Source organism: Dama dama, chromosome 20 (genome assembly GCF_033118175.1).
Source record: "Dama dama isolate Ldn47 chromosome 20, ASM3311817v1, whole genome shotgun sequence".
Lineage (NCBI taxonomy): Eukaryota > Metazoa > Chordata > Mammalia > Artiodactyla > Cervidae > Dama > Dama dama.
This window is the reverse complement of record NC_083700.1, coordinates 112,477,256-112,490,921: the sequence shown is the minus strand read 5'-3', so window position 1 is coordinate 112,490,921 and position 13,666 is coordinate 112,477,256. Positions and strand designations below refer to the sequence as shown.

At 44.7% G+C, this 13,666-nt stretch overlaps 1 protein-coding gene across 1 annotated transcript in view; it reads left to right on the top strand.

Moving 5' to 3' along the window:
• Positions 1-13,666, top strand: part of IQCA1 (IQ motif containing with AAA domain 1) — a 178,072-nt gene that overhangs the window by 73,508 nt on the left and 90,898 nt on the right. The window contains exon 8 of the mRNA XM_061120125.1: positions 8,457-8,579. Coding sequence (XP_060976108.1) covers positions 8,457-8,579 — 123 coding nt within the window. The remainder of the gene's footprint in view (positions 1-8,456; positions 8,580-13,666) is intronic.

Sequence of the window (13,666 nt, the reverse complement as noted above, 5' to 3'; positions counted from 1 at the left end):
CCATAGATAATTGAAATAGCTGTTCTCGTCTTCACTGTTCACATCATTGACAAAGAAGAAACCAGGCTAATGTGTGTTGTGTGAGTCGCTCTGTCATGATCAACTCTTTTCAACCCCATGGACTGCAGCCCGCCAGGCTCCTCTGTCCACGCGATTCTCCAGGCGAGGACACTGGAGTGGGTCGCCATTTCCTTCTCCAGGGGGTCTTCCCCACCCAGGGATCGAACCTGGGTCTCCCGCACTGCAGGCAGATTGTTCACCGTTTGAGCCACCAGGGAAGCCACGTGTTTGTTAGTTGGGTAGTTAGTTAAGTGACGTGAAGCGCTAACTAAGCAATGGTAAAAGCCACGCTGTGGGTGAGATCGTGTCAGTACTGCCGACCCTACGGTCAGCATCCCTGGCCCCCTCTGCTCCTCTGCCTGAGCCCTCGGGGTCCGGCGGAAGCGCTCCCCTCCCAGTCCCCTGTCAGAAGCCAACGTCAGCTGCCAAAGCCTTCTCTCCACCCTCCTGTCCTCCCCACTTAATAACCACCCTCTTGTTGGCAGTTCATCACGGCCTGCCTAGAGTCACTGTCATTTTGATGTGCTGTTATTTCACTTTCTTACGTGTTTAGGTCTTGTCCCTCCAGCTAAATTACCCAGCACAGGTTGTGTCTTGAAAGCCCCTGGCAGGCAGCCAGACATGTTTCATGTCAGTTTAGAAGGGTAACAATTACAGAATTAGGAATGTTGGTGGAATGTCTAAATTGTCCATCAGAAACTCTCGAAAGCAGAGTTGATGTCCAGTCAGACTAAAAGCAAAAGAAGACTGAGGACGTCTGGCTAATACACTAGAATTAATACACAAGGAAATGGGGGCCACAGAGCAGCCTGACTTTAAAAGGCAGGTGAGGGACTTCCCTGGTGGTCCAGTGGCTAAGAGCTAAGAGATTGCAGTGCAGGGGGCCCGGGGTTCAATCCCTGGTCAGGGAACGAGATCCCACCTGCCACAGCTAGTAGCGTTCTCATGCCTCAACTAAAGATCCTGGTTGCCACAGCTAAAACCCAGCATGGCCAAATAATCAATAAACATTTTTTAAAAAGGCAGATGAGTGAAGAGTCAGGACAGCCTTGTGGTGAGAAATCAGAATTCCACTGGGTCTGCAGCCTTAGGCAAGTGTCTGACCCCCTGTGTCTCGGGTTTCTTGTCTGTGAATGCAGATACCAGCAAGACCTGAATCCCTGGACTGAGGAATCATTAGATGAGATGATACACGTAATGTACTCGGAACAGAGTTTGGCACTCTGAAAGTGTTCAGGAAGTCTTAGCAGTTATTACTAATGAGGGGTGGGGAGGAGGGGGAGGAGGAGGGGAGTAGGAGAAAGGGGAAGGGGAGGAAGCTGAAAAGATAGACCAAGCATAATCATTATAGCATGCATGTGTGTAGTCATTTATATTTGTTAAAAAAAAAAAAAAGCAATAAAAAGACTTTCTATGAAGTGAGTATGATCACATTGATGCCACATCCCCCAAAAGATGGAATATAAATAGAACTTCAGACCAGTCATACTTGTGAGTATTAATTCAAAAATTCAAAGTGAAATATTAGCAAAACACCGCAGCCAAGTGGTGTTTATTCCAGAATGCCAGCGTGGTTGTGTTTTGAGTGTCTGTGAATACATTGCATTATCTAAAGAAATCCAAAAGGGAAAACCATAAGTTCATTACTGTGGGTGCTGAAAGGCACTTTACAGAGTCAACTCCCATTCTTGATATTAAGAAAACAAGACAAAAATGGAATACATGGATACTTCTTTAACATGACAAAATATTTTTTAGTTCACAAGTTAATATCATGCTTAAAGAAATTCACAAGAAACACATTGATGTCATGAAAAATGCAAGGATAGTCATCATCACCATTGATGAACAGGATCTATTGAACACTGTTAGACAAGAGAATGAGCGATAAATTGGAATGGAAGAGGGAAAATGATCACTTTTTGCAGATATGTTCTGAACTTAGAAGAGCAAAGAGAATAAACTAAAAAAAAAAACCTTAAGCAACATGAGAAGATGAGGAGTTACAAAATTAATATGCAGAAAGAAAAAGCTTTTATATGTTCAAATAGCAGCTACATTTAGAAAATATAAGAAGAGTCCATTTATAACAGCAACAGTGACACAAAGATAAAACATCCAGGAATAAAGTTAATAATAAATGTGTGATATGTGGAAATAAAAGCTTAAAACGTTCTGAAAAATGAAATTGAGCAGATGGAAAAGCATACTGTGTTCTTAGGTAGGAATGTTCAATGTTATAAATACTTCAGCTCCCCCAAACATCGTTTATACATACAATACGATCCAAATAAAAATACCATAGCATTTTGTTGGAGTAGGGAGTTAGGGCATGCAGAGGGTGACTAATTTGATTTTAAACTTTGGGCAGAAAGTAAATAACCAGAAATAACTAGTAAAATTCTGAGAATGAAGGGTAATGAGGAGGAACCAGCCCTGCCAGGTATTAAAACATGTTTTTAAGAGCCCATTGGTACAGGCAGATGATTAGATGAAAAAGAACAGAAAATCAAGAAATATATCCAAATGCACGTGGAAATTTAGTTTATAATAAAGAAGCCTGTCATCCTTCTTGTATAAAGAAAAGTAAAAAGACCGTTTAATGAATGGGATTATAATAACCAGCTTGTCAACTGGAAAAGAAGAAAATTAAATCTCTGTCTCTTTATACTTTACCCCAGAATGATTCCAAATGGATCAAAGATTTAAATGTCAAACAAAACAAAAGCACAAAAGAACTAAAAGTAGCCAACAAAGAAATATGTCATAACCTCAGAGTGGAAAAAACCTTTTTACCCCTGTTGCATGACCCGGGAGTCATAGAAGAAAAAAAAGATAACTTAAACTACATTAAAAAATATTTTTAACCTCCATGGCCAAACTGACTCCAAGTAAAGTCAAATGACAGATAACACACTGCAAGAATTATTTGTGATGAGTATCACAGATAAGAGATCATTTTTCTAATATATAAAGAGCTCCTATAGCTCTATAAGAAAAAAACTCAGTAACCCAATATTTTTAAAGCCAAAAGATATGAACAGACAGTTCTCAGAAATGAAAATCTGAATGGATTTGAAACATAATAAAAGATGTTCAACATATGAAAAGATGATGAACCCCACATATATAAAGGAAATGCAGATTAAAGCTATGCTGACAGACAAAACTGATAGATTGAATATCATCAAAATTCAAAACCTTTGGACTTCCAAAGACACCACTAAGAAAATGCAAATACAAGAACAGACTGGGAGATTGTAATTGAAAACTTACACCCGATAAAGGATTTATATCCAAAATGTACAAAGAACTCTTACATCTCAGTAATGAGACAAACAATCTAATAAAAAAAAAAAAAAAAAAGATGGGCAAAAGACTCAAAAGGACAGTTCGTAAAGCAATATAGATAAATGGCTAATAAGCACATTGAAAGATGCTCAACACCACTTGTCATTAGGAAGATGAAAATTAAAGCTACAGTGAGGTAACATTTCATAACACTAGGATGATGTACTAATAATAAAAGATGGTAACAAATGTTGAGGATGTCAAGAAGAAGGAAACCTCCTACATTGCGGAGGACATAAAACGGCACAGCACTTTGGGAAACCAGTTTGTCAGTTTCTTAAAAGTTAAATACAAATTCACCAAATAACTCAGCAGTTCTGTTCCACTCTCAGGACTTAATCCAAGAGGGATGAAAACATATGTCCACACACAAAAAATGTACATAAATATTCATAGAAGCATTGCTCATAATAGCCAAATGTTTGAAACAGCCTAAATTTCCATCAGTTGGTGAATGGGTAGGTGAGATGTGAAACAGCCATGCAACGGAATGGTACTCAGCAATAAAAAAGGAACAAACAAAAGGAAAAAGCCGAAGGAACGGGAGTGGCAGAGGATGAGATGGTTGGATGGAGTCACCGACTCAGTGGACATGAATCTGAGCAAGCTCCAGGAGATAATGAAGGACAGGGAAGCCTGGCGAGCTGCGGTCCGTGGGATTGCAAAGAGCTGGACAAGACTTAGCAGTTGAACAACAGCAACGACACAACTTGGGTGAACTTCAAAAGCTTGATGAACCTTGAAAGGAGCCAGACACGAGGGACCACACGGTATATGATTCCGTTTATAGGAAATGTCCAAAAAGAGTAAATCCATGGACGCAGAAAGTAGATTAGTGCTGGGGAAGAAGGGCAGGAGAGGGAAACAATTAAAGGACACAAGGAAATCATAGTGGAATGATGAGATGTGTTAAAACTGATTTACGGTGATGGTTGCACAATGTGATAAACTCACTAAAAATGATTGACTTGGCCACATGGAATGGGTAAATGTAAAGAATGTAAAATACGGCTCAATAAAATCGGACCTATATCTTCAGAAAGAAAACAGGCAGCAAGCCAGATTCAGACCCCTCGATGTCCCAAACACAATAGCTGACTTTACAGGCACTAAAGTGCATCTCTAATTCTGGGAGATTTTACGATAGTTGAAGAACACAAGCCAAATAAATTCAATGTTGGCACTTACACAAAAAACTGAAACAGCTACGATGACATGCTGTTTTTCACCCGTTCAGCTGGCAAACACAAGCACTGTGTCAGTGAGCATGTGGGAAAGCGTGAAGTCGCCCGCATCGCTGGCGGAAGTGTGAATTAGCAGAAACCGGTGGGGGCAGTTTGACAATCTTGTACATGCATGTGATCCAGCGTTTCTCCTCCTAGGAATTATCCAGAAGATATGCTCACACACTTGCAAGATGACATTTGCATGCGTTGATCCCTGGCAGCTTTGTGGGTAATAGCAAAAGATTGGAGATAACCTTGACTTCTGTTGGGAGGAGAATGGTCAAATAAGTTATGAATAGGGAGGAAACGTTTCACTACATGCTTGTTTGTAATTTCTGAAGTGTGGATGGTGTTAATATTTTATCTTTTGAAAATAATAAACTGGGTAAGGATCTAGGTGGAACAAACAATTGATGCACTGAAGTGTATGCTTCACGATAAGGATTTTATCCTCTTTTCAGATACATATATTTATATTATATATTTTATACATATATATTATTTATGTTTCTGAAAGTTTCCAAACTTCCAAAGGCCAAAACATGTCCATTTTCCATAAGCGCACCAGAGCATGAAGGTCCTGGCAGCCATGGTTTGGTTCTATGAGTCGAGGTGAGTCTGACCCCCAAGGAAAATATTGCTATTCTGACAACAAGGGACTTTCAACCCTGTCTAACGACACCCTTTTTATTACCAAATAGTGTACACCACACATATGTCACCTCTCACCTCCCTACGCCTCCCCTACCCAGGATCTTCACTAGAGCCTTGGGAGGTGGGTGAGCCTCAGGAGGATGTCGACTTGGACATGGGACTACAGTTTTTTTTTAAGTCCAGGTGGTGCCTGAATATCCTACTTTGTTCATGATAAAGCTGTTATGAACACTTTTAAAGGTGTGAATTAAGCTCCTAAAAACAACATAGCTACGAATTCAAAAATGCAATATTAGAAAGTAAACCTCAGCATTTCAGTAAATCACACTAAGGCGTAATCAGTGTACATTTGATCCCAGGAGAATGCTTTAGCACAGCACACTAGGGGTAAAATGATATTAGCCCTTTTTAAATTTTATTTATTTATTCAGCATCGTTTAGTCACTAAATCATGTCTGACTCTTCTGGGACACCATGGACGGTAGCCCTCCAGGCTCCTCTGTCCATGGGATTCTCCAGGCAAGAATACTGGAAATGGGTTGCCATTTCCTTCTCCAGGGGATCATCCCCACCCAGGGATTGAACCCACATCTCCTGCATTGCAAGCGAATTCTTTACCACTGAGCCAGCAGTGATTCACTTGGCTACACTGGGTCTTCACTGCTGCTCGGGCTTTTCTCTAGTTTAGGCGGGCGAGCCGGGGCTACTCTGAGGTTGTGTGCACGGGGTCCTCATTGCACTGGCTTCTCTTCTTGTGGAGCACAGGCTCTAGAGAGCATGGGCTCCAGTAGTTGGGGCGCATGGACTTATTTGCCCTGCGGCTTGTGGGATCTTCCCAGATCAGGGAGCAGTGTCTCCTGCATTGGCAGGCAGAGCCTTAACCCCTGGACCACTGGGCCACCAAGGAAGTCTAATATTGGTCCTTTTTTATTTGCTCTCCGAAAGTAACCACTGGACTGAATTTGGTATATGTCATTCTCTTATATTTCTTACCCTTCCAGTTCAGTTCAGTGGCTCAGTCGTGTCCGATTCTTTGCGACCCCATGGACTGCAGCATGCCAAGCCTCCCTGTCCATCACCAACTCCCAGAGCTTGCTCAAACTCATGTCTGTTGAGTCAGTGATGCCATCCAACCATCTCATCCTCTCTCATCCCCTTCTCCCCCTGCCCTCAATCTCTCCCAGCATCGGGGTCTTTTCAAATGAGTTAGCTCTTCGCATCAGGTGGCCAAAATATTCGGGTTTCAACCTCAGCATCAGTCCTTCCAGTGAATATTCAGGACTGATTTCCTTTAGGAAGGACTGGTTGGATCTCCTTGCAGTCCAAGGGACTCTCAAGAGTCTTCTCCAACACCACACTTCAAAAGCATCAATTCTTCGGTGCTCAGCTTTCTTTATGGTCCAACTCTCACACCCATACACGACTGCTGGCAAAACCATTGCTTTGACTAGACGGACCTTTGTTGGCAAAGTAATGTCTCTGCTATTTAATATGCTGTCTAGGTTTGTTACAGCTTTTCTTCCAAGGAGCTTGCGTCTTTGAATTTCATGGCTGCAGTCACCATCTGCAGTGATTTTGGAGCCCGAGAAAATAAAGCCTGCCACTGTTTCCATTGTTTCCCCATCTCTTACTCTTTTAACCACACACATATGTGTCCTGAAACAGTGAATTATTATTTTTTTCATTTGTTTAACATTGCATTTCACACTGAAGGCTAAATGTTTAACTGTGGTTAGACATCTTGCCTCTTTACTTTTTACATTATGCAGGTCGTCCCGATTTGCACCTGTTTGAATCCCAGCTCAATCCACTCACTAATTGTGTGTCCTGGAGCATGGGGCTGATCGCTCTGTGCCCCAGTTCCCTCATCGATAAAACAGGTCGATCACAGCTCCCAGTAAACGTGCTCGGCAGTAAATGAGCTCCCCTTGTGAAGCTCTTAGAACCGTGCCTGGCGATTGTAGTGCTCCAGGTGGAAGTGCTGATTCCATTTTAAGGCGGAGGAAACTGAGCCTCTCAGAGGTGCTGCGGCTTGTCTCAGTCACGTGATCAGTGATGAGCAAAGCCCGAGGGTCCGACAGGGTATGTGTCCCATCAGGGTCTCCGTTCTACCTCCCAGAAGTCACAGCAAGTGAGCACTCAGTGACTATTTATCACATTGAATGGAATTACGTGAGGGGTTTTTGCCTTCCCAGATGGCACTAGTGGTAAAGAACCCACCTAGCCAATGCAGGAGATGCAAGACACTCAGGTTCGATCCCTGGGTTGGGAAGATCCCCTGGAGAAGTGAATGGCAACCCACTCCAGTGTTCTTGCCTGGAGAATCCCATGGACAGAGGAGCCTGGCGGGCTACAGACCATGGGATCATAAAGAGTCAGACACGACTGAAGTGACTTAGCACATGTGGCATTTTTTACAAACTTCCACTAATTCTCCAGTGATGCTAATCCTATGTGAACTAGGTGTTTTTAATCAATATTGTATTCCTTAAAAATTATTTTATTTTATAAAAATTATTGTTTTATTGTTATTTTATTTGTTTATTTTGGGGTCATGCTGCTCTACATGTGGGATCTTAGGTCTCCAACCAGGGCCCCCTGCATTGGAAGCTTGCAGTCTTAACCACTGGACCACCAGGGAAGTTCTTAACCAATATTTTAAATTTTAGAATAAGTGGGTTTTTGTAGGAAATACAAATTAAATCAGAGGTGAAAGAAACCAGCTCCGAGAAGAGATGTATGGAGTCTAGGCAAGGAACACAGGATCTCTTGGCTGGGATTTGGGGAAGAGCTGGGGGCAAGCCTGGAGCAGGCTGCAGCTGAGATGCTAATGAAGCTGAGAACACCCCACCCCCAACCCACTCCCGGTGTCGGTGGGACCCCTGGGAATCAGAGCAGCTCTGAACTGGCAGGGAACTAGATTCAGAAATGTCCAGCCTCTCTCTCCACCTGCCATCTGAGACCCCACTGCTGCCTCTGCTGATGAATCCAGCCAGAGGCAGAGGGCAGGCAGAGTGGAGAGGCCAGGGGGCTGGTTCTGCAGGGTTCGGAGCCGAGCAGAGAAGGGACCCTGATCCACGCCAACACTTCCTTCCAGACTGGAAAGATAATCCTTGTCTTAATCCGACTCTCTTAAATTGCTCTGATGATTTTGGTTTTTTGCAGGTTCTTGACGATATTCTTGCAAGCCAAGATGAAGAGGAGAAAATCAAAAAGAAGAAAAAGGAAAAGAAACAAAAAAAGGAAAAGAAAGAAAAGGAAACAAAAGAGACAAAGGAAAAAAATAAGGTATTTGGAGTTTTAGAAAAATGGGGAGCTTTCTTTTTCCCTGTTTTGCTTTGAATCCTTGCAATAATCTGAAGTCTGTTGAGACTACAGTCACTCATTTCCTTGGAAACCATTCTATCCCCCAGCTGTTTTTCGGTTTTTTTAAAATGTTGGTCGACAGTCAGTTGTCATCTTTTCTATGACTTGTAAATACCTATTAGGCTGAGGAGTGGTTTCAACAACTCAGATACCTCACATAAGTCACATATGTGATCGCTCTGAATGTTCATTCCTCAAGACAGATGATCCCACTCATCCTTGCTCAAGGGTAGAGATAAGGAAAATTTCTTGGCAAACCAAGTGACCACTACAAAGTCAAAACAATCCTGTCTACTTCCTCCAAAGCATATTCATTCCCATTTATCACTTCACGTTGATGTCTCAGACCTGTTTTTAACAGGACTTGTTTCTTAATCCCCAAAGGAAAGCAGAGTTCAGAGTCACTGCGGGCCAGGCCTGCCCTGTGTGGTGGGGTTGCTGGGTGGTGGGCAGGCAGGCAGGTGCTACGTCCTGGGCATGATTGGAGGGGTCTTTACCCTCTGGTACATGGAGAGGCCCCTTCCAGGGAGATGGTTCTCTCCAACATAGACTCCTTCTTTGGGACATAGAATTCTAGCTGGAAGGTAACACCATCCGGAAACCTGAATGTGTGTGCTGTAGCCTTTTGCCCAGACAGATCCTACGTCACAGCTGACCAAAAGCCCAACCTAAATCAGAGTGGATCCTGAAAGGTTATGTCCCTCCGTGACTCTGTCCAGAGGCAGAGAGCCACCTCTAACTCAGGTAGCCAAGGCCACGCTCCTCATATTCCCAGAGACAGGCTCCCCCTGGCCGTCAGACTCTCAAATTTCTCTGTGGGGGAGGCAGCTTGCTGGGTGTGGTGGATGGCGCCTGGGTACTCTGGAGGCATCACGGTGAGGTGATGTCATCAGGGTGTGTCATCAAGGAGTGACTGGACCCAGGAGGCCAAAGTTGTGAGCAAGGGAGAGGGGGTGATGGAGAGTGTCAAACGGGAACACCCGAAGTCCAGGAAAACGCAAGGAATCGCGATGGTGATAAGAGCTAGCATCTTGTTTAGAATTCCTCGGAGTGGGGCTTCCCTGGTGGTGGCCCAGTGGTTGGGACTCCACCTACCAATGCAGGGGGCGTGGCTTTGATCCCGGGTACCAGAGGATCCCACATGCTGCGGGGCAATTAAACCCGTGCTCCACCGCTACTGAGTCATCCATCTAGAGACCGTCCTCTGCAGCAGGAGACGCCTGCACAGGGCAGCGAAAAGTAGCCCCTACTCACCACAACCAGAGAAAGCCCAGCAGTGAAGACCCAGCTAAGCCAATAAATAAGTAAATTCCTGGGCTTGATCGTGGCCGACACAGCAGGCGGGGGCTCGCCCCCTGCACGAGATGAACGGGAATCTCGCAGCTGCCCCCACTGCCCTGTCCCTCTCTAACCCTGGTCCTCTGTTGCTCACTGCATGGACAAAAGAAGAAAGACCCCCCTCCCTCCTCTCCCTGGTCTCCCCCCTCTCCACTGAAGTGGATGCTGGATGCATGCCACCCCTGAAACGCCCCCTCAGGACCAAGGGGCTCCATCCCCAGCTACAGAATGGGGCGCTGATCCCTCACACTCAGTCCCTCCCCAGCAACTATTCAGGGTCTAAGGTGGGTGCTTGAAGTGCGGTTATCCACCCCGCACGGGGCAGCTGCCTTCAAGGATAGTCACCTTAGGGCGGTCCCTGGCAGTCTTGTGGCTTAAGAATCTGTGTTTCCACTGCAAGGGGGCACAGGTCTGATCCCTGGTTAGGGAACTAAGATCCCACAGGCTGTGAGGTGCTGCCAAAAGTTAATTAATTAAATGAAGAAATACAATTATCTTTTTTATAAAAAAAAAAAAAAAAAGGATAAGATAGGGTATAGAGACCCAGCCTCTCGCTGCCCAGGACAACTCTGAAGGGTTCTTCCCGGCCCCCGTGCATCCTGTGGGATCAACTACTAATTTCTCATGATCGCATCCCAGTTCAGCCCCCACCCTGCCCCGTTCAGCCCCCCCCTGCCCCGTTCAGCCCCCCTGCCCCGTTCAGCCCCCCTCTGCTCTGTTCAGCCCCCCTCTGCTCTGTTCAGCCCCCTCTGCCCAGTTCAGCCCCCCTTTGCCCAGGGCTGCTGCTCTCCCTCCCTCCCTCTTGGGGGACGTTCCCAAAAAATAACCCACTCGTCTTCCGTCTTGTTTCCAGGGAACCCCACCCACGGGACCAGCTATCGCCTTATCTCATGGGCTTACAGAGCTTTAAACCTTGTTCCCAGTGTGATATTTTGGAAAGGGTCTGTTTTCCCTTTATAGAGATTAGCTGATATATTCAGATGTTTTTGTCTGAGATCTTTGCCAAGTTTTCTGATTATATTTGTGAGGCTGGCGATTGATAGATGACCAAGTGTTAGAACAATATTCAAAAGAATAAGCGTACAGCTCTGCCCCTGTGGGTAGGGGTGAGTTCACACCCGTGTGAGTTCAACAAAGCTAGTTGCCTCTGTCTGCTGCCTTTTACCCTCTAACCAGGATGAACAATAATAGATATTTTTTCTATGGGTCAAAATGCTGATTTCCACATCAAACTTTGAATAGCTAGTCTCAGGTATGCTTCCTGTTATGCTTTAGGAATGATTTCAGAATAAGATTTTTTAAAGTCAATGGAAAAGATAATCCAATCCCTAAGAAACATACCAACATCATATAAATGTGCCAAGGCTTCTTAGAGATTAACATTTCCTATTTTAATAATCATATTCTCACTTTGTAGACCTGTACTTTTCATATAAATTCATGTCTAAGTAATTCTGAAAGATTATCCCCATCATATGCAACTACATCATAAATGCTGAAATACTCAAACTTTGCTTTTTTTGTCCAAAACCATTCATCATTAAGTGACTCTTTAATAGCTAGTTAATAAAATACTGTCATTCAACAAAGACCAGATTGTGTAGCTGATAATTTCAGATTTTTATGGAACAAGCTTCACTAACAGCAAATTTTAATTTGCAAGTGTCAAACTCACCCATGCATATTTAGAAGAAGAGATGCTTAGAATAAAATTGAAATTCTTCCAATTGTCCCTGTTCCCTATTAGGCACCGCTTCAAAATTATCTTGCCAAGTGGGGGGAGGATTTTAAAAATTAACTGTATCAAGTGAGCTCTCTTTTTGGTTGTTTTGTTTTTTTTATTTTTTAGACTGAGAATTTGGGGGGTACAGACAGATCAGTAGGGCAGTAACTGGTCTTTTGGGTGGGGTTCCCTGGAAACACTGAGGGGGAGGTTGTGAGGGTGGTTCATTCAGAACATCCCCAGAAAGGGAGGGAGGGAGAGAGAGACACAGCAATGGTTAGAAAGGGAACTAAAGAAGGCAGAGAGGGAGCTGGACTGACAGGGGGAGCCGGACTGACAGAGGGGGAGCCGGGCAGGGCAGAGGGGGAACTGGACTGGGATGCGTGTGCAAAGGAGCAGAACTATGCTGAGCATAGCCGTTGGGAGGGGCCTGGAGAGTGAGTGGATCTGAAGGCTGGCCAGGGGTGGCATTCTAGGCAATATCCAAGCCACAGACCCTGAGGACAAGTTCAGAGCACAGGTAACGGGAGCCCGGGGAGGATGTGTGATGTGTGGAGCCCACGGAGGCTGCGGCAGGCGATGAATGAGGACTCGGGGCCGGGCAGAGCCTTCTGCTGAGAGAAGGTGGGTGGATGGTCGTATCCGGGGTGCTACTGACTTGAGTAGATCTGAACTGAGCCCAGCAAGTTGCAGTCTAAGGTCCATTCTTTGTGGCCGTGCCGTGGGAGGGGCTGGGCGTAGAGAAGGAATTGATTGAGGCAGCGAAGTCAGTTAGGCCCAGGGTGGGAGCAGCAGTGAGACCAACAGAGGGGTGACTACAAGGCCTGGTCCCACCCAAGGACAGGTGTGGGCTCCGGGTGGCGGGGTGGTCCGAGTCTGAAGTTTGCGTCCAGCCTCACGGGACATGATGCATTTAAAATCAAACATCGTTCATGAAGTTGAAAGAGAAGCAAGTGGGTTTTGTTGACCTTGTGGATTTTTTTTTCCTGAGAACGTGATGGAGGACAGGGCAGGCACTGCTGGTGGTGGAAAGAGCTGGGCTTTTACAGTCAGCAGTGCAGCAGCCCACCTGTCTGGCTCAGAGACACCCCCCCCCGACCCCTTTGTGACAGCATCTCCTTCCTGGGGCCACCTCTAACCTGCAGGACCGTGACCCTCGCACAGGGCCTCTCGACCCCAGAGCAGCGGGAAAGAGCTCCTGTAGGCACCCCATCAACCAAGAATCTGAGGATGAGTGAATGTCTCTGTGGTGTCTTTGAGATGGTTGAACGCGGAGATGATTGGAAGAAGTTTTGGAGCGTGAACTTGTAGGTTTCAGTGTCCCTCCTTGGATTTCCAATTTATTTGGGGCTTCATAGCATGAGAAAAGAGTTAGGGGCATTGTGGTAGTTCTCTGTAACTGTAGACAAGAGCACCTTAAATTAAAATAACTTGAACTAGCAATCCTATATTCATTTGATCAGCTCACCAAGAAACTTTGCTAACATATTCACGTTCAAACTATGGAAGTTCTCTATTCTTTTCCTGAATCCACCCGGGGATCCTCAACACGAAGATGGTGAAGAACAGAAGGAAATAGATGGATCCAGGCATTTTCTTCTTTAGGGACTGGTGGGCTTCCAAAAATTAGTCTCTCATCCATAGGCAAGAAAGTGGAAATCTACCCAAGCGTCATACCTGATACAAAAACTAGCTCAAGATGTATCATGGACTTTAACATGAAACAATAAAACCTGTAAATAAAAACCTTGGGGAAAAAGTCTTCAGGATCTGGGGCTAAAGAGTTCTGAGACCTAACATCAAAAGCGTGACTCATAAAAGATAAATTTGATTTCATCAAAATATTAATAGCAGTTTTTATGTTCTGTAAAGACCCAGTAAAGAGGCTGAAAAGATAGGCTATAGACTAGGAGAAAATTATTTTCATATTATTTATCTGGCAAAGAAT